Below are 19,672 nucleotides of genomic sequence, written 5' to 3'. Positions count from 1 at the left end.
AAAGCTGAATGACTGAATATCCGGGTATTTAAGCATTTAACGTTTTTAAAGCATGTTCTGTTTAAAATTGTGCCAATATTTACTTCCTTCTCATCTAACAGGGGCTATGGTCTACACGGCGGCTGAGACGAACATCGCCATCTTCTGGACAGCCGCAGGGACTACAGCCACGGTTTAAAATCTAAAAAAAATATATATATTTTTTTTAAATCAGAAATTACCTTTTTATAAACCAGACTGATTTTTTAAAAAGCATTGCCATAAAAGTAATTAATATATTATGTCATGACAGACCTTATCCTATTTCTAGGACAGTGGTGTTCAAAAACTTTGACACATGAGCCAAAAAAAATCAATTCTTAAGGACTTGAGGGCCAAATAAATTCAATTTCTTTTTACTGATACAAAATTAAATATTTTGTAGTAAATATTGAATTTTAGTCACCTTTTTTTAGTCTAAAAGATATCACATCTTTTAGAAAACATTCATTTTGTGTATTTACTTCTCTAATTTACCAGCAGGGCAAATTTGTACTATTCTTGAACTGCAGTCTGTGGCAGCACAGAACCGCTCCACAAACGGACCTTTAATCGTCCTTTACACACCCCTGCTTTAGAAACTAAGTGTGGTTTTAACACGTCTGACAGCCTGCATCTCCCTGATATTTTCACTTTCATTTTGAGTTCAGCATATATATCTTACACAAACATCTGGCTTACATTGTAGCCAAGTACTTCTCAGTGTGCAAAGGTAAACAAACCCCTTCATACACACAAATATTGATGTCGACTGATATTAATCATCTTTTTCTGCAGCAAATTTATGTGGCTAACCCCATTGGTTATTAAGTTATACTTTTAAATATAAGCCAATATCCCAGCAGACCTACAAAAACGGTCAACAGGGTTCAAGACTGTCCTGCTAAATTGATAGTGAGGCTCTAATCAGTCAAACTGAGCCGCAGCTCAAAGCAAGCAGCTGAAATGCTACAAGCTGTTCAGGAGCATGTGTGTGAGGCAGAGGCGCAGCAGAAAGAAGCTGCTGGCTCAGCCTGCTCCTTTCAGCCCATTAGTACATACAGTACCTTTCGAAAGTATTTAAACCCCTGGAATTTTTCTGTATTTTGCCACATTACAGCTGCAACAACCCACTTTTCCCACCCTTACACTTCAGTTTTGGATAACTTTGTCCTAGTTCGCCACATAAAACACATCCATGTTTGTGGTTGTAATGTATCACAATGTTTAAATGTTCATGAATTCTTTAGCAAAGTGCTGTGCATTTTATCAGTCAAGTATGAAAATATGCATGTACAATTAATATTAACAGCATATATTTAAATCATGTCCACAAAAAAAAAAAAAAATTAAGTGCCAAGTTATTTTCAGGACATGAAGAGACACTGTCTCAGTAATTGACAGAGTATTAAATATTAAACTACATAAAGAAGTGTAACCAGAAGTTATATGAAATTTATTTGCATCAACAAAAGACGACTCAATCCCAAAATGTACAGCCAATCTGTATTTTAATGAAAGACCAGGTTAAAATAAAAACCACTTTAATGAAAGCAGACACTTTAAAAAAAAAAATCACCATAAATATGCTACATCTATCCTAACCACAATTTGCATTAACGCAGTGAAGCTAATGTGTCGATAGGAACTGCTCAGTGTTAGGCAATGCGCAAAACGTATAAAGGATATAGGTCTCATTAGCATTGAGTGGAAGTAAAGCTATCCCAAGTGTGCAGTGAAAAGAAATTTAGAAGAAGAAATCAGTTCCAGACTAATGCTTCACAACACCATCCAGCTCAAGATGCCTCACTGCAAACAGATACGCACATCCATAAAGTTACACCTGTGGACAGAAGACTCACTACAGATTGAAGAATTCTTGCAGAAGATTTCTGTTGGCCTTATAACTAACTCAATATCCCGATTGCCATACTGACTCTAAAATAATTAAAAAATACAAATTAATAATAATAAAAAAAAGAAGAAAACAAAAACAAAGAGCTCGCCTGCTGCTCTATGTATTCCCATATCCTCCTTGTATATTTAACTCAAAGAAGCTCTACCATTGAAACAAACATTGCATCAAAACCTGCATCTTTAGCTCAATAGAAGAAAAATAAAAATAAAAATCCAATTATCAATGGTCGAGCTCTTTAGCTTTGATTGGCCTTGCGGTTTCACAGCGACACGGCTTAGTGATCACTGTAAACGTTTTGATCTTTCTTGCATTAAAAGGCTTTAAAACCCATCACACACCCAGTTTCCCCATGTAACCAAATCACCCACTCTCTCTCCACACGCAGAAGCCAAACACTTATTCAGTCCCAGAATAACCAATCAATCGTGATGACGATCTCAGTTAAATGTGTTGGTGATGTGGGGGGGGGAAAAAACCACGAAGAGTAGACGAAGATAAGGCATCACATGCTATTCTTAGCAAAAGCTGCACGAAGTAAAAGTGTGGCACAGCAGTGACTCGAAGGCGAGATGAGGACGATACACTTGAACCCTTTCACGTCGAGGGGATGCAACTTTTTTTTTTTTTTCCTTTTTAAAAAGTCATGAAGAAGCATGGCGGTTTTTCCATTTCAATCCCAGCCGTTGTCCTTTATCATATGGGATAGCTCTATGATGTACTTCCCCTCCTTGTACTTCTGGCTGAGTTCGAAGGCTTGCTCCTGGAGAGGAAAGAGAAAGTTTTAATAAAGAGAACATCTTCACTTTTTTGTTGTTGTTGTTTTTGTTTTTAAACCAACCAAGGTCTGGTTGGTTTAAATCTGTTAAAACTCTTTTTCAGCTAGTGTTGAAAGAGTTAAACAAAACCTGCCTAATTACAAAAACCAAGCAAAAGGCCTCAAAAAGCAACACATATTCCACCGGGTGTTTGCTAACTGCTGCTGCCGCTAGTCTGGTGGGGCTGCATGGGGACGGGTGCTCTGTGAGGCGGACACTCGGCTGCATACTGCAGGTCTCAGGAGGAGCTTTGGGTAAAAGGGCAGAGCTTTGTGAGAGAAAGTGTTTTGTCAAACTGTTGCCACGGGAGTTTCAAGAATTCCTCAAAAAAAACATGACAGAAAATTTTTACAAACTAAAATGTTTGTAAAAACTTTTGATTTCTTTTTAAAATGTTTTCTGCAACAAGAGATCTTCATAAATGTTGTTGTTTCATGAAACTTTTTCCTACGTTGCATATTTCCAAAAACAGAAAAACCTGTTTGTGTCGTCCAGGATTTTATCGTGTCTGAAATGATAGTAGCGTTTTAAAGTCCCAAAGTTTACAGCAAACAGAGGAACTCTGTCACAGGAAACGAATACCAGCTCTCCCAGTTTCCACTTCTACTGAACAGCGTTACCATTGCATAACACATGGGAAGAAATTAGTGAACAAGCCTCAGAGTAATTATGAACTGACCAGGCAGAGCTGATGAGTCTTAGAAGAGGCGGGTGAGAAAAAGGAGGGGATAAAAAGTCTAACAACGTGCAGCATTATGGGAAACCGCATGCTTGGAACAAACTAGTCTAGCAGGCTTTTTATTTGTGAAAGCAACAGCTTGTCTGCTGGTGACCGGAGGAAGTCAACATTACAGGTGGAAAGACTCCAATGTCATACAGGCCCAGATAGAATGGCCTAGTAAAAGTCCAGACATAAATACATGGGAGAAACCATTGGAAGACTTGAAATTGGAGTTTACAGGTGCTCTCAATTAAAAATGACTGCCGTCTCCATGCCACATTTTTTTCTAACTTTTATATGTAAATAACATTTAAAATCATGCATCCTTGTGTTGATCACATAAAATCAAATTATCACACATAAATTTGTGTTTGTAAGGTGAGAGAATGTGCAAGGAGTATGGCCATTTATCTAAATTGTCATTTCTTTTCAGTCAGATGGTTTTCTGCACAAGCCTGGAAAAACAGTGAGAAGCGTCTTTGTGGAGAACTACTTGATGTACTGTAAGAGTTACTTACATATTTCCAGCCCAGAGTGGTGTGACAGTTTTCACAGTAAATGTCGGCCACTGCGTGGAGTCCTGTAAGCAGCAGCCTCTCCTCAGCGGGACCGCAGCCAACATTAACCCTGAAATCAACAGCGATGTCCCAGATCAGATGTTTTTACTATAATCACACTTCTTTCCTCAACAGCACAGTCAGCTTCCTCCCCCAGCTACAGCTATGTCTTTTCATAGGAAACGTTTACAGAACATGAAAATAAAGTACATATAAGGACACTAATTATTATAATTTTTTTTAATATCTAAGGTTTAAATGTGTTTAATGGACTTGCTTCTGTTTCTGTTTATTGCTGACCCACTAACCTAAAAAAAATTCAAGCATGACCAAAGTGAATTGGCCCAACTTTGAGCTCCAATCAGGAGGAATAAAAACCAACCTAGTTATCCGTCGACAGCGTGGTTAGTGTAAGCACATTTGCTCTCAGCAGTGTGTTCAGATGGAAAAAGAACATTTCAGAAACTGCATGCTTTGGAAAAAAGGTCAGAGACTGCCAAGTGTTTCAAAGGAGACATTTGAGGAAGTGATTTAAAAAAAAAAAGAAAGAAAAGAAACTCATGATTAAATAAACAAATCTCTTATGAAACTTGTGGTCGCATTCAAAATACTCACACTGAGTTAAAGAGGTACGCTCGGCCTTGGCTGCCTTGAAATGACTGAAAGTAATGGAGAAAAAAAAATACCCACATGAAATCAAGAACAAAAAGAATATCAGTTTCATTTTTCTATTTTTAATACATAAGAGGAAAACCAGGCCGCATATAAAGTAAAGCACTCAAAATAAGCATTACGACAGAGGCCTGGCAGCATGTTTACCTTTGAGATAAGATCGTCATGGTTTGCCAGATGGGCGCGGCAGTGCACACAGCTGTAACGGCGGTGGCAAGAGTCCAGGTAGGCCTGGAAGGTCTTGGCTTTTGTCAGCTTCACCATGTCTGTACACGAAAAAGACAGAGAGCACATGTTGCATTACTGTACAAGTTAATCCAGGAAAAACTGCTTTGGATTTCACTTGGTTGAACAGAATTCAGGTCAGATCACTAAGGAGAGTCACATTTTAAACACAAACAGATTTGGTCGCTACTGCATGCAGCTCATTAAAGTTATGTTTGGTTCAAAGTTCGGGACCTGCAGAAGACGTCTGACCTAAGAGATTCACCGATTAGGTTTTTACATACAAGTGTCATTTAGAGATCAATAATGGATGGAGTTCTTCACTTTGTTGCATTTACTAAAGAGCAACAAAAACAAAACAAACCTCCCCACCCCAGATTTTTCATTATTTGACTAGTTTGTCATCATTTAGAACCGAGAAGTAAAAGACTAGGAGATTAGTTAGTGCATCGTCTGGATATCAGAATTTCCCTGTGATTTGATCAGCAGAACAGAAACTTAGGATTCCAATTCCATTTTCAGACTGTGAACACATCACCCAATGACAATATGTACTTTAATGCACTTTTTGAAAAAAATATCTGATGAATGTGAAGGATCTTTGGTTCAATAATAATATTCCAATTCCTTCATTTTCTGCTACACTCAAAATTTAATATATATTTTTTCCTTTTTACAAAACCAGCAGTGCAGTTCTAGTCCGATGTGTTGTAGTCCTAATCAGAGTCTGCACCTCAGATCAAAGGAAAACCTTTATCGGTACAGCCCTTAGGAAAGCCTGATCGGTGAATACTTGGTTATTATCTGAGCTACAAATGCATCGACCAAGCTATTCTTGGCCTACATTCATTTTCAGTTTTCTCTGCCGATTTTGATCAGTGGTTAAGTCCGATCAGTTCATCTAAATAGCGCTAAATTTAGATATCCAAGCTCCCTGATAATTTCAACTTAAGGAGATATTGCAGGCGGTTTTTCAATTTTAACATGTTCTTAGTCTCGTTTTCTTACAAAAGGGAAGTTTATTTGTTTTTACCGAAAAAAATAAGCGATCAACAACATTTGCACACAATTAGCAGTGAGTTGCATGATCTTATATCACAAAGACAAAGTAGGCGAAGACACAGCTCAGCCCGACTACTTCCTGTTTCAAAACAATTTGCACAATCAAGCTTTGGCTCAATTAGGCCACCAGTTAAGCCGCATTTCAATGTACAGAGCTTTCCCCAAATTGATAATCGTCTGTCTACACGAGCTGCTAAACGGGCCAAAAAAACATGACTCTGTTACAAAGGACAGCACTAGCATGCTAGCTGCGCAAAGTCGGCACTGCAGCGAAGATGGACGAAATGTTTTCTTCTGTTTCCACTCACCTGCTAAAACTGAAGCTGTTCAAAGTATACACAGCGGTCTGTAGTGACTGTGAGTTTAATAGTTGAAGGAAAGAGCAAATGTTAAGACTGTGAAGTCCAGCCTTTAGCTCGCCTCGGTGCAATAGTCCTCCACGCGCTGACGGTTGGGGGGAAAAAACCCAGCTCAGATTGTTTTTGTTGTAGCAGAGCCCGCGTTTCTGTTCTGACTCAACAACAAAGTTCTTCCACGGCCTTTTCAAAAACAGGAGCCGGAGATTTGACAATACTGGCAGGCTGACAAACCAGAGGGCAATGCGTTCCCCAGCGGAACAAAAATGCAGTTTGTTTATGAAAGCACGCAGATGGAGGAAGGGTGAAGGGTGCAAAACAAACCTCCGTCAACCAATCACAGCTCCCAGATGACGTTTAGAATGTGGGTCAACCAATCAGCTTCGGCTTCACGGGAGCCTTTTATGGCTATCAATAGGCTTGCTTTTTGATCCAGTTTCATAAATGTTGGGTTGGTTTTAGTGGTGTGTCCAAGTTGGGAAGTCCGACTTTTTTTCCAGGATTCAGATGTTGTGGCTCTATTGATAGTAAAGAGTCCGATCTTTCCACTCCTCAACAGTTCTTCACTTACTTTCTTAACTTTTATAAGGAAGGCAGGTTTTTATGTACCAATATAGCTCAAAGTAATCATGTTTATCTTTATATATCTTTTACTATTGTATTTCATGTTTAATACTTTTAAGATAAAAAAAATATTTAAATGATGTAAAATTATTTTTCAATCAACCAAGAGGTTTGGATTGAATAGGAAATTTTAATGACCTCTCAAAAGATAATAAAACAACGTAAAAATATAGAATCATATTTCTATTAATTAGATGAGTTCTAACATTAAAAATCATGTCCATAAATATAGGATGCAGAGTAATGTGTGTGCTACCAGGTTGACATTATATCAACCATCACAATGTTAGGTTGTTTTTTTAATGGCAACATTACCTAGCAGTCAATATGATTGACTGCTATGTTGAATACAATACCTGGTAGCTGCTTTATAAGCTCCAATTTCTTTGTGCTTGAAAGACAAACTTTTCAAGTTACCCGTTGGAAAGAATGTTCCCTGAAGTCAGATACCTGACAAAAAAGGTCAGAGTTCACCAAACAGCCCTGAGTTCAGCCCTGAGTTCAGTATCCAATATGGTAGCCACACATACAAAACATAGTGAAAGGTGGAGGAATAAACTATTTATGAGCATTTTTGACATTAAGCCAGAGGTAGACATAAAACAGTGACTTGTTGGAGCTATCTGGAAACAATAGTAGTCATTTTAGATTTTGGTTGTCCAGGGAATTTTATTCTTTCTGTGATTTTTCTAAATTGACTCTGAATTAAACAGAACAAAGAAAAAAGCAAAAGGCTGCTCTAGGATTGAAGCTAGATCTCAATATCCATTTTAAATAGTCTGGCATATCAGGCCAGATCGGGCATAAACAGAACATAGTTATCTGTCTTCCACTGTTTGTCACTTTTCATCATTTAAAAACAACATGCACAATTGACTAAAAAGAATTTTAAAAATGTCAAGAGTCAGGAAATCAGATTGTTTTAATTTTAATTTATTTTATTTACGTGACCTCTTTCAGACCCATTTGAAAAGCCCTTCCCAAAATCTACCAAGGAGTTTACTTTTTATAGACAATCTGTTACAATATGCTTGCTTTACAAGCATATTCATTGCTTTATTCTCTCAAACAAATGATTATATTTCACTGATGAACTCCTTATTGAGTCAAACATTTCTACAACCAGGTTTTGGCACTTCATACAGTTTCTGTTGATCAGCTGACCTCCAATTAAAGGGCTGGACACGTGACATGACAAACAAATTATTTAGAATAGCATTTACCACAACACTTGATTCCAAAAGATTTTACAAATGACATAATTTCATAGACATATTCTCTGGTTCAAACTTGCTCCCATTTGAATCAGTGCGACAAAAAGCTAGATTTATAGCTTCATATCTTTTTTAACTAATGTCACACTAATCAGCACATGGAACTGGTTCAGAAAAGTCCAACCTTGGTTTCATCAACAGACTGATTGATTGTCATTGTTGCAGTGTGGCCGGACTTTGGTCACAGCTGCCTAGGAAAACAGAGGCGTGAGTGAGATCCATTGCACATGGTAAGCATTAGGTAACATAAATTGACAAAACACAGATGTTTAGCCTCATGATAAGAGCACCTTGAGTGTGTGTGCCTGCACGTGTCCGGTTCCTTAAAAAGTATTCAACCCTCTTGAACAGTTTCACATTTGTGAAGTTAAAGGAAACAAATATACTGTCCTCATCATTTCTGGTAAACAATAGTCTGAAAAGTGTGATGTGCATTATTTATCTCTCTTTAACCCGATATGTAATTAGTGAATATAGTTCACCTGTGTGTAACTCAAATTCAGTATAAACCCTGTGGCAGCATCAGAGGTTTGCTAGAGAACATTAGTGAGCAAATATCCTGATGAAAACCAAGCAGCACAGCTGGCAGGTCAGGAAGAAAGCTGTGCAGACGCTCAGACCAGGGTTAGGCAATCATCTCTCTGATTGAATCATTTTGTACAAATAAAATCAGATCTCATGAGCAGCTACTCGGTACTTGAGTAGGTTTTGTACAAATACTTTTCCAGATGACTTCTTTTCATTCAAGAATGGTCAAAGTCGAGACTTAAATCCAGTTGAGAACCTGTGACCAAATAAAATCCCCCCCAAACACATTGTGGTTCCTGGAGTATGAACACTTTTATGAGGCAGTCTAAAGCACAATTTCTTTGCCCCCCCCCCCCCTTTTTTTTTTTCACCTAAACCAATCAATAATGTCAGAAAGTAGCCAGTCAAAACAAAGTCATATTTGTTTAGTCTCTTATCATGGGTTGTCAGGTGACGGGCTGTGGCTAGTTAAACATTCACTGCTGACAAAGCTCATCAAATGTTTCTTTACATACCGACCCGACTGTATGCACACAGCAGACATGATCACACCGTCGGCAGTGATTGGTCGTTCTACGTGAATTAAACCCTTGTCCTGTCAGCTCAGTGTTTGGCAGCAAACTAATCTTGTTCAGTTTGCACGCGTGGATTCGCCCCTTGGTCTTGCAATGTCTGCTCTAGTCTTTCTGTTTCTGCGGTCCTAAGAGCACTTCTTATTGAGTGCTGCTGCTGTTGGGGTCGTCCACTCTCGTGTGTTCTGACGTAGGTAGAGAGCAGAGTAGGATAATCAGTCATGACTCCTGTGGCTCCCAGGTCAAACGCCGCCTTGATGTCCTCATTTTTATTGCAAACAAATAAATGCACCTACAGTTGCAAACATGGAAACCATTATTATCCACTCAGTCAAGCGTGTTTTCATACAGCGGAAACTGTGAAAGTGTCTTAATACATTTCAATTCAGTTTTGATCATTATTGGTCCAATGAAGGAGACATGGAGGAAGCAGGCTCCTGCCTCTGGTCTATAAATAGTTGGGCAAGCGCAAACAGAGAGTAATCTCCCAGGAAGCGCCGAGCCACATCACAGCGGTTAATGTTTTGTCATGTAAAACTTGTCAATACTAAGCCAAAGGTACTAGAATAAACCTTAATGTGGTACCTGTATCCCACGGTCTGCAAGGTGCTTGAAAAGGTTTTTTCTCATTGTTGTTCTGAAAACATTAGAAGGAGGAAAGGATTAAACGGAATAAAAACAAGAAATATGATCCCACGTTTCCAGTCGGGCCTCGAAGAGTGTCTACCTGGCAAATAACACAGATAGTCAAAAGTCGGACTTACTTATCTATTAAAGAAACAACCCAGCTTTTCTTCAGGACTTTGGTGTTTTCGGGTTTGTAGGTCCTATCAGTGCACAAGAAAGACATTTAAGACCCCTCTGAAATATTAATTAATTTGTTTGTTTCACTCATTTGCAGTTTAAAATGAATGACTGAAATAAACAAATAGATTACGGTTATTATTTGTAATTTATTTATTTATTTTTTTTCATATGAAAAGAGGAATTGTGCTGAGATCATAATCACATGTAAGGACCTTCTGCACAGAGCTTGGTCTTTTTAACCAGGACTAGATCTCTTATAGGGTAAACAGGGTCTGCAAACAGACCTGTTAATGATGCGTGGCAGGTAGAACTGCAGTATGCTCTCTCCCACAGGTACAAAGGGCAGCAGGCCCGTGTAATAGAGAAGAAGAAGCAGGATGCCGCGTTTTTTGGAGAAACTGTAGGGCATAGCGCCGTTCTGCAAAGAAACACAGACAGAGATTTTTGAAACACGGAGAAGGAGAGACAACGGAGGAAAGAAAAACACATGCTAAAAACTTGTAAAGGCATTTAACGTGGTACATTTCCACCGAACACAGAAGCGAATCTGCGTTTCAGCGGGCGAACGTGCGGTAAAGGGTTTTTGTTTGGCACTCTATCTCCCCCTGCTGGTCAACTTACGATACTGCGACACTTGTTCAGGATTTCGGCATCCTCGGAAGCCCACAAAGTGATGTCCTCCCTGTCGTAGCGTCTAGCCAGGGTTGACACCTGCAGACAGACATGATCGTGATTAAAACCACTTCCATACAGTACAGTCCTCTTCCAAACTGTATTTTCGACCAAAAAAAAAAAAAAACACACACAAAAAAACAAGCTAATTACCACCACAAACATCAGCATAGGAGCCAAAAATCCAACCAATCTCTCTCTAAATGTACATTTGGGTAATCCTTGAACTTTTTCTACATTTAAACTGCTACAACCACACATTTTTATGCGACGGTGGTGGCATCATCATACTGTGGGAATATTATTCTTAAAGAGTCACAGAGGCAGGTCAGAAATAACGGGAGGATGAGTGGAGCTAAATACTTTGAAAATAAACTGTTAGAGGTAAATAAAAAGTGGAAAAATTGTGATGCACAGGGAAAATTATTCATATTATTAATTTTTTTTAAAGTAAATATCTGTTTAAAGCCCCTCACCCTTTTACTTGGATAGTCCTAAATAAAACCTCAGGTAATCAGCTTAACCTCTTTCTGCATGCAAGTATAATGACTCAGATAGGGTGTGGCTGAATACAAAGACATGGCACACTTTTCAGACTTAAGTGTTTAAAATATGAGGTAGTGAGGAAAAAGTTCAAGGGATATGAATATTTTGGGGGGACAGTTTCCTGAATAAATAAATCTCGAATCAAAATATGACTATCAACATTGCTGCAGCTTGTCGTTAATTTTGGGGGGTAATTTGGGTAAGATATGCTTGTATTTTTTATTTTTTTTAATCTGCATCATATGGGGTGTTCTGCACCTCTCGCATCAGCTGTGGGTTGTCCTCCTTGATCTCGATGCTGACAGGGATCTTTGGGAACTTCCTGAACACGTCTTCTAGTAGAGCAATCTTCCTGTCTGTACCACTTTTGTTCTCGTGGCCTGAAGGGTAGTACGATGTGAAAAGTTAGTGGGAATTAAACAAACACACAGTCCTCTGACCAATACCTTCACTAAACACATTTTCATTAATGATTAATAATCTAAAGAAGAGAGAAGGAACTGGCCTGCATTGAATGTCACCTCCAGCCTTTCCTTATACGGAGGCAAATCCTGAAAGAATGATAAAAAAAAAACAACAACCTTAGTTCTGAAAACAGTCATCTGAATGATAATTAAGCTAAAATATATGCATTTATTTACAGATATTATTGGTTATATAAGCCACCTTCTAGATCTGTTAGTGCCTACAACTTACCTGGATGTAAACATTTCCCTGAAAGAGTTACCAGCATTTAAGCAAACAGATTAATTTCTCAAGATAAATAAAAGACTGAATATAAACATCAGTCCACCAAAGACTCTTCATCTCAGAGACGTGTTGTTTATAAAACCCACCAATCAACGAACCTGAAATAAAATCTGATGGCCTCTTTCTTATTTCACTCTCAAATAATTCCTTATTTCTTTATATTTTGTTGCCAACAGACAGATTTTCATGCCATATTTTATGTGCTTTGGGTTTGTACTTTTCCAAGGCTTTTTGAAAGTTGTTTAATTTTTTTTTCTTGGATTTTGGGCAATTGTTTTTACTGATTTTCAGTCCTGACACTTCTCAAAGGATTGTTGTTTTATTACCGTGCTGTTTATATCGATAACTCGGATAACTTAGCTTAGCTTCCCACATAGAACAGCACTTAGTACTAATGAGGTGAATCACAAAGAGCAACTAACCAAGAACCAAAGAAATGTCTGATTATCAGCTTCATGATAGCATCCGCTCAGGTGTAAGAAGTTTTAGATGATATTTGTCTGCTGCAGATATATTCTTTTTTAGACTTTTGACTCTCAGCAGTCTGGTTTCCTGCTTTTTTAAAGCGACACTTTCAAACCTAATACCACTTCAAAAGCTGGTAAGCAGGACAGAGGCAGCATCAAGATGTGTTTTTGCTACAAGTAGCATTAAGCATGGAGATAATGGGCAAATGCCACATTGTTTATTACGATCATAAGCAATTGTTAGGTCTTAAGAATTCGTTGGATAATAACAATAAATGTTTCAGTTTCCAAAAATTTATAGTTGCTACTTTTGTTATTTAAATAATTTTTTCCCCACATCTGGGCCTTATGTTTGTTTTTATAAGGCTCTGACTGTATGCACTGGTAGATTTACATCCAAACATCCTTTTTACGGTCATTGCAAACATGCAGTCGTCAGCTGGTACAGCAATAAGACATGAAATCAGTTGAAGCAGGAGTCAAAATCCAGAGAACAATGCTGAAAAGCCCTTCATAAAGCCTGAAAAAAGAAAATTAACCGTGAAATTAAAATTCTTTGAATATACTGTTTTAAATAAACGCAAACCGCTTCTTTAGTTTAAGCTGTCAATGAAGACAAGTGGTGGCGTGTCTTACCTCCAGATTGAGCGAGGAGATGTCTTTGTCCACGCCGGTCTGCCTCTTCAGGTTCTCGTCGTGAGAAACCACCACGTGTCCATCCTTTGTCAGGTGGCAGTCCATCTCCAGCATCTGTGAGCCGTTTTCTATCGCACTGACAACAGAGAGAGAAGCTCCTGTAAGGAGGCTCATGTCTGATGTTTGGGGTGAAGCATTAATCCACGCTGAAAGGACTGACCCAGAGATTAACACCGGCCATTCTCATGACCTTACATCCACTCATAATCAGTATGAATATCATATTAAAGCTTTCATTTATGTAATTTTTTTAAAATCTGACATCACACTTTAAAAACTCAAAGTACAATTAGCACAACATCAGGATACTGTGGACGTAGCTTTTATACACTTTATGCCATTTTGATTTTTTTTTTTATGTCAGCAAATCAATTTCTAAAATTGATTTACTAATAAGTTTTACTCAAAAGCAAAATTATGGACCGTTCCTGTTTTGCTGAAACAGTAAAGCACCAAATCCATTGCTCTGAGCATCAGATGCTGTTTAAAAGCCTCTACATTTGCAAAAACAACAACAAAAAAGCTCAAAAATAAGAGTTAAAAAAATCTAAGTCAAATCAGCTTATTTTTAATTCACAACAAATGTTCCTTCAAGATACATCTATAGGCAAATTCAATCTATCCACAGAAAAGAGATGAGAAACTGCAGATACGAAACCAATCACTCAATAACCGATAGATAACCGACCAACACCACTAATTCCAGGTTGAACGTTACAATAACCTGCAGGGACACACGTCCCGTACTTTGGATGTTGACTGTAAAATTATCACAGCAGAAAGACTGACAGAGATGTAGCCTATAGCAGTTTTAGCTGCAGTGAAACACCTGAGGTGATTTTTGATGCAAAACATGCAGCCTCGACCTGATGATCTACATTTCTGTTTTGTTTTTCTTCCTCATACATTCTTTTGGGAGGTTTGTTGCACACTTTTGTCATCCTGTCATTTGTTTTTCGTCCCGAATCTCTTACTGTACACAGCAAAGGAATAGCTGATTTTCAAAATGATAAATGTGATGCACTCTGTGTGCAGACAGCAATGACACCAAAACAGACACAAAATTAATCACCTAGCTTTCAGCAGTTGTAAACAGCTGGACTATGTTTAAAAGCTTCATCCATGACAGAAAGTTGACTAATTCAACTCTAGCGGCTCTGCCTGGAGGTGTGATGTAAGTAAATTATGCCAGGAGCTTTCTGATGCTTACAAAAGGTCAATACAATATACTACAAGATATTTAACCTAATACTAGTGGGGGCGTGTGCATATGTTTGAGCCTCAGTTTTTTAGCAGAGCTAATTTTTTTCTCTTAAAGTTTGAGGTAGTACTCACTTTGTGAACGCCTCCATCGTATTTTCTATCTTCTCTCCCGATCCTGAAAACAGTCAAAACCAAATCTGAGCAGCAGCACAGTTGACAAAAAAAAAGCAAAACAAACTTACCCATCAGCCTTTTTGAAACAGACTTTAAAATACTCCAGCAGCAAACATTTCAGGATTTTAACCATTTATTTTCTTGATCCCACTCAGATATGTCTTCAGGAAAGCTCCTCATCGCACAAGTGTGGATCACAGATCCCTCCCTCCGGCAGCCCCCCACACCCCTCTTACCTCCTCGGTGTGAAATTTGAGTGCAGTAGAAAGCCGTTTTCTTCTTCCGGTGGAGGTGGTGTGGGTTCTTCAGCAGATACCGTGAGATCAGCGTGTATAGTCCCAACAGAGGGAGGACGGAGCACAGAAACACGCTCATCCTTTTCCCTCACGCAGATCCAGTGAGTCTCCGAAAGTTCTCACTCACGTTTCCTCCTACAACGTCTAGAAAGGGTCTTTCTTTTGTACCGACTGACAATTACACCATCATCAGACTACCTGCTATTTTGCAGCTGCTTCAGGAGAAATGGGAGTAAAAAACTGGACTGATGAGCCAGAAAAAAATGTGCTCCACCTTCACTCCAAGGTCAAAGTGTGCCCTGATTTCTGATAAAGACTGCTTGAACCAGAGCTGTAAGCGTGAGTTAATAAAGCACCAGCTCGTAATCCACTGGCGTCTCCTCTTGACAGTGGCTGCACTTGTCCCTCTGTCAAGTTGCTCTGTTCAGTTGGGGAGGGAAGGGCGTCGTGTGTCATACCTTTCTGAGGCACATTTTCAAGCACCTTTGCAGGTTTTCTTTTGTTCTGCTTCACACTGCAGCTGTAACCCTATCAAATCTACCTCAAAATGACCTCATCCCGCATTGCTGCTTGGAATATTCACTGTAGGATCTCATAAATTTAGTAACATTCCTCTCCGTGAGAGCAGGACTTGCATTCGTCTACAGGGCAGGCGGCAGGAGGAGGTGCGAGCTCCAAAATGTGCATGTTGGCATCGCTGAAAACTCTCTCTATGTCAACTACAGAGTCAGCAGGATGCGGCATATTGTTCGGCTTCAATGCAACAAACAATGCAGAGGTGCAACAGCTACAGAGTGCTGCGAGAAGCTGCAGCCAGAACAGGATGAAGTCATTCACAGCAGGACGACCTGAATATCCCGCATTGTCTTGCATTCGCAGAGTCATGCTTTTGACATTTGGTTGTTAATTTTTTTAACTCTTGTTTTTATTTTAAGATTTTAAGGCGAGCACAGGCTGTAGCTTTTGCACTTGAGGAATGTCTGAGTGGGAGCAGTCTTGCTGAGACATGCCGCAAAATAATCAGAAAAGCAGGTAAGGTAAGTTCCAGGGAAAATGAGCATTCTCACGACTCAGAGTTCACCACCGAGGGAGGATTTACGGAGAAACCTGAGACGGATCCGATATGTTCGGGCGTGTCTAAATATATATTTAAAACATTTAATAATAATTTAGGATGTGCTTTACCACAATCTAGATGGGCAAAGAAAGCCATTCGGTCAGAAAAACTACAAAAAGAAGACTTGGACACATTTGGTAAGCTCTGTAGCTCTTGAGGTATTTCTTTTAATTTTCAGCTTGGAGAGATTTGGCTCCTGCACAATAACTCAGTACACAGACCACACAGAACAAAGAGAAAGTGAACATGTTATTTTCGTAACAGTGTACACGGATTAAATATTCAGTAACTTGGAGCGTACGGTTCATTATCTCCTTGTGAGGTGAAACTGTTTGTACTCTCAGCTGAAACTATCTGGATACAACTTCATCTGAAATCCTTTTCATCCCTTTTTGAGTCATTTTATCTCACTTGCATGCAGGCACACTCCCACCGCTTGCATATCTGTAACCGGTTAGGCAACACAAATAAGTTTATACAAGGATAAGGGCCCTTACAGCGAGTGTAGTTTATGAAGTAGATAAATCCAGAGCTGTATCTCTCTGTGTCAACACTGAGATATGCTGACTGATGCCCCAGTGCTGGACAGCTACTCTGTATTTCTGTTCCAATTTATGGTTGTATTTTCCATTATGTGGCATTAAATCTTCTTTTATAAAGCTAATAATCTCATTATTCCTTAAAGGTGGGTGAACGAATGTACTCTGACATATCCTCTGGAATAAAAGATCCTGGGGTTGTGCAGTAAGGAAGACGAGCGCAACACTTTTGTGACCCAGGACACTACACCATGCCCCGTTGATTGGACCATGATGTGCTGCGTTTTAAGGCCTTTTATCCTACTTCAGGTTGTCAGACAGGCTCCATTTAAGTGAGCTTTGATTCACGCATCTGACAGTAATTCTGGGTGAGGCTGCTGAAATAGAAATTTTGAAAAAGGGGATGTTTATATCAGGTTATTTGATCATATGACTATGTTTCTCAGCCCAACACTCTTAAGAACGGTTGTTGTCCAATTACGAAGTCAAATTTCTTTTAAGATATGTTTAATGAATGCAGCATTTTTATAACTGAAGGCAACATAGTAATTCGATTGTACTGTGCCTAGAAAACATGTCACACCTTTAAAAGATATGATTAATTATAGTTGATTTAAATTGTGCATTTGGCACAGATAGCTCATCCTTGTCTAATTATAAACTCTGTTTTGAGTGCGACTGAAAAGCTAAATCAGAATAAATCTGTTAAAGAGCAAATACTTTGTCATGGTCTTGTATTTGAAGCATGTGGGGAAAATTTTTTATCCAACAACAAATTTATTAATCCACCCTAAAGGATCAACAGGGAGAGGATGCAAACTTTACGTTCTGTATGTTTACTGCCCCCTCCTGGTTCCTTTGCTGAACAACAACCTCCAGGAGTATTGAAAAGACAAAACAAGGGGGGAAAAAAGGGTCACAAAACAGGGTTAACAGCATGTTGAAATTTTATTTAATTCCATTTATATAATTCTGTTTTTGTTAATCAATTAATAATACCACAGAATACAGACTGTAACTCTCAATAACTCATATCCTCGGCAATCTCTGTAAAACAAAATAAATCCTTTTACAATCTGGTTGGAGAAATTAAAAGACAAAAAGTATACGCTTCAGAAAGACTGAAAACACTCCTAGTTATAGTAATATTAATAATAGCCATAAGAGAAAACACACACAAAAAATCTGAACTCCCTTTTATGAAGAAAAAAAAAAAAAGCATTCCACCAATAAGACTTAATAATAGCCATTTAAAAACATCCTTAAACAGACTTTAAGACAGGCAGGCCCTTGCAGATACAGTAAATGTCGACACGCGGGGTCACAACCCTCAGGTGACCAAGAGAGGGTGTGTGCAGGAGTGTGTCAGGATTCTTCCTCTTTCATTATTCCCAAAAAAGATATTGGGTCGGGTGGCGTGTTAAGAGGGAGGAAATGATATTAATAAAAGAGAGGCCTTTACGTGCAAAACCAAGAACACATCTGGTGGATTAAAAACGCACAGGGAGTAAGTGATGATCCAAAAAAAAGAAAAAAGAAAAAAAAGAGGAGTCTTGGTTTAACAGTGCAAATACACAAACAGTCTTTACACAGACGTACATTTCTGCAACCCAAACTTAAAAGCTCTACAAGTACGACACAAAAGATGGAGGCTAGCTTAAATAGCCTCCAAAAAATGGAGGGGAGACGAAGGGCACATGGCTTGAAAGACAAAGTGCAGGCGTGCTGATTGGGTCGGGATCGGACCAGGTGTTCTGCTGCCGGAAGAACTAATGGGGGACAGCGAGCAGAGAGGCGAAGAGGAGGAGGAGAAGGATGAGGAGGCAGCCCTTTGAGTAAAGCATGGAGAGATTTGGAGGAAAGCGAAGAAGAAAAAGAGCTGATTATGGCTTCTGAGGGCACAGCGACACGAATCAGAGATGTGAAAATATAAGATGAGGGCAGGAAGATTAGCATCACAAGCCAGGTGCGAGTGATCCAGAGTAGATAATTTCTTACTATCCCCAGCACGAACAAAAACAACAAAAAAATACAATCGAATAGCGCTGCACAGAGCAGCAGGCGTGTCGGTCCAAACTGACACCGAACATGAGCGGAGGAAGTTACCGAAACAAGAGCAAGAAAGAAATAAACCCTCCCTGTTAGGCAGAACAACGCAAATGTTAAGCAGCAACAGAGGCCAGCTCATATGTAGCATTAGCCTACAAAGCAATGCACGTAGTTTTTTTTTTCTTCTTTACTTAAAAAAAAAAAAAAGCTCTAACTTTCTTGGTCATTAGCAATCAGTTTGGCGTGTAACAGCATGAAAAGTCACAACCATCACTTGTAACACCAAAAGCCAAGTAAATTTCACCGCGCAATGTTGTGCAAGAATGCACGGCGGCACGAATCGTGGGAAAAGACATTGCCTCTCTCAGTTTTTGAAGTACAAGAACCAAGACTCAAAGAGACAACAAAAAAAAAACCCTCATTAAATAAACAAATAAATAATCTGAAGTGAAAACAGGCAGGATTTTTTTTTTTTTTTGCTTGTTTACATGATGGAGTGTCATTGTTGACAATTTTGTTACGGGAATGTAATGATACAGGAACATAGAAGTCATGCATGTCAGTCCTTGCTGATGATTTGGGTGTAGCTTAGAGAGCAGAGCAACAACAAAAGAAGAATTACTCAACAGAGAGAAACTGGATAAGTTTCTGGGGGGGGGAAATAGGAAATAAAAGGACTTTGGTATCACAGCTGCAATATTTTTAATGAACCGGTGGGCATTTTTTTCCTCATCTTTATTTCATCCAGTATGTGTCATGTTGCTAAACCATGTGGGAGTCTTCAGTGTGCTTGGCCTTGGGGTGAGTTGTGTATCAATTTTGTCCCCCCCGGGGTCTCTCTGCACCTTTGCTCATTTTCAGGAATGCATGCATTCAGCTGGGTTTTCGTACAGAAAAAGGAGAAACGGTAAAGAAATCCTGACAACATGCCACTAAAAATATCAATTATTGTCTAAAAAAAAAAAAAAAAAAAAAAAAAAAAAAAAAAAAAAAAAAACACACAAAAAAAAAAAA

The 19,672-nt window shown here is 38.9% G+C and overlaps 2 protein-coding genes across 2 annotated transcripts; both read right to left on the bottom strand.

Annotated features, from left to right (window-relative positions):
• Positions 1-2,550: 2,550 nt before the first annotated feature.
• ypel3 (yippee-like 3) lies at positions 2,551-6,667 on the bottom strand. The gene is made up of 5 exons (XM_015048768.1): positions 6,297-6,667; positions 4,849-4,967; positions 4,645-4,688; positions 3,991-4,099; positions 2,551-2,696 (listed from the first exon to the last, which is right to left on the bottom strand). The coding sequence occupies exons 2-5, from the start codon at positions 4,963-4,965 to the stop codon at positions 2,607-2,609; spliced, it is 360 nt and encodes a 119-aa protein (XP_014904254.1). The 5' UTR covers positions 4,966-4,967; positions 6,297-6,667; the 3' UTR covers positions 2,551-2,606.
• Positions 6,668-7,885: 1,218 nt separating this feature from the next.
• gdpd3a (glycerophosphodiester phosphodiesterase domain containing 3a) lies at positions 7,886-18,079 on the bottom strand. Its single transcript, XM_015048747.1, is given in 11 exon segments — positions 7,886-9,467; positions 9,470-9,634; positions 9,928-9,979; positions 10,107-10,169; positions 10,434-10,567; positions 10,771-10,860; positions 11,626-11,747; positions 11,873-11,918; positions 13,221-13,356; positions 14,616-14,658; positions 14,894-18,079. Coding segments are annotated over 11 exon segments (1,056 nt in total). The 5' UTR covers positions 15,033-18,079; the 3' UTR covers positions 7,886-9,401.
• Positions 18,080-19,672: the final 1,593 nt, after the last annotated feature.

The sequence above is a fragment of the Poecilia latipinna genome, unplaced genomic scaffold (genome assembly GCF_001443285.1).
Source record: "Poecilia latipinna isolate Pla-1442-1.1 unplaced genomic scaffold, P_latipinna-1.0 Scaffold902, whole genome shotgun sequence".
NCBI classification, from domain to species: domain Eukaryota; kingdom Metazoa; phylum Chordata; class Actinopteri; order Cyprinodontiformes; family Poeciliidae; genus Poecilia; species Poecilia latipinna.
Note: the sequence above shows the minus strand (reverse complement) of the source record. Positions and strands in the feature narration are given on the sequence as shown.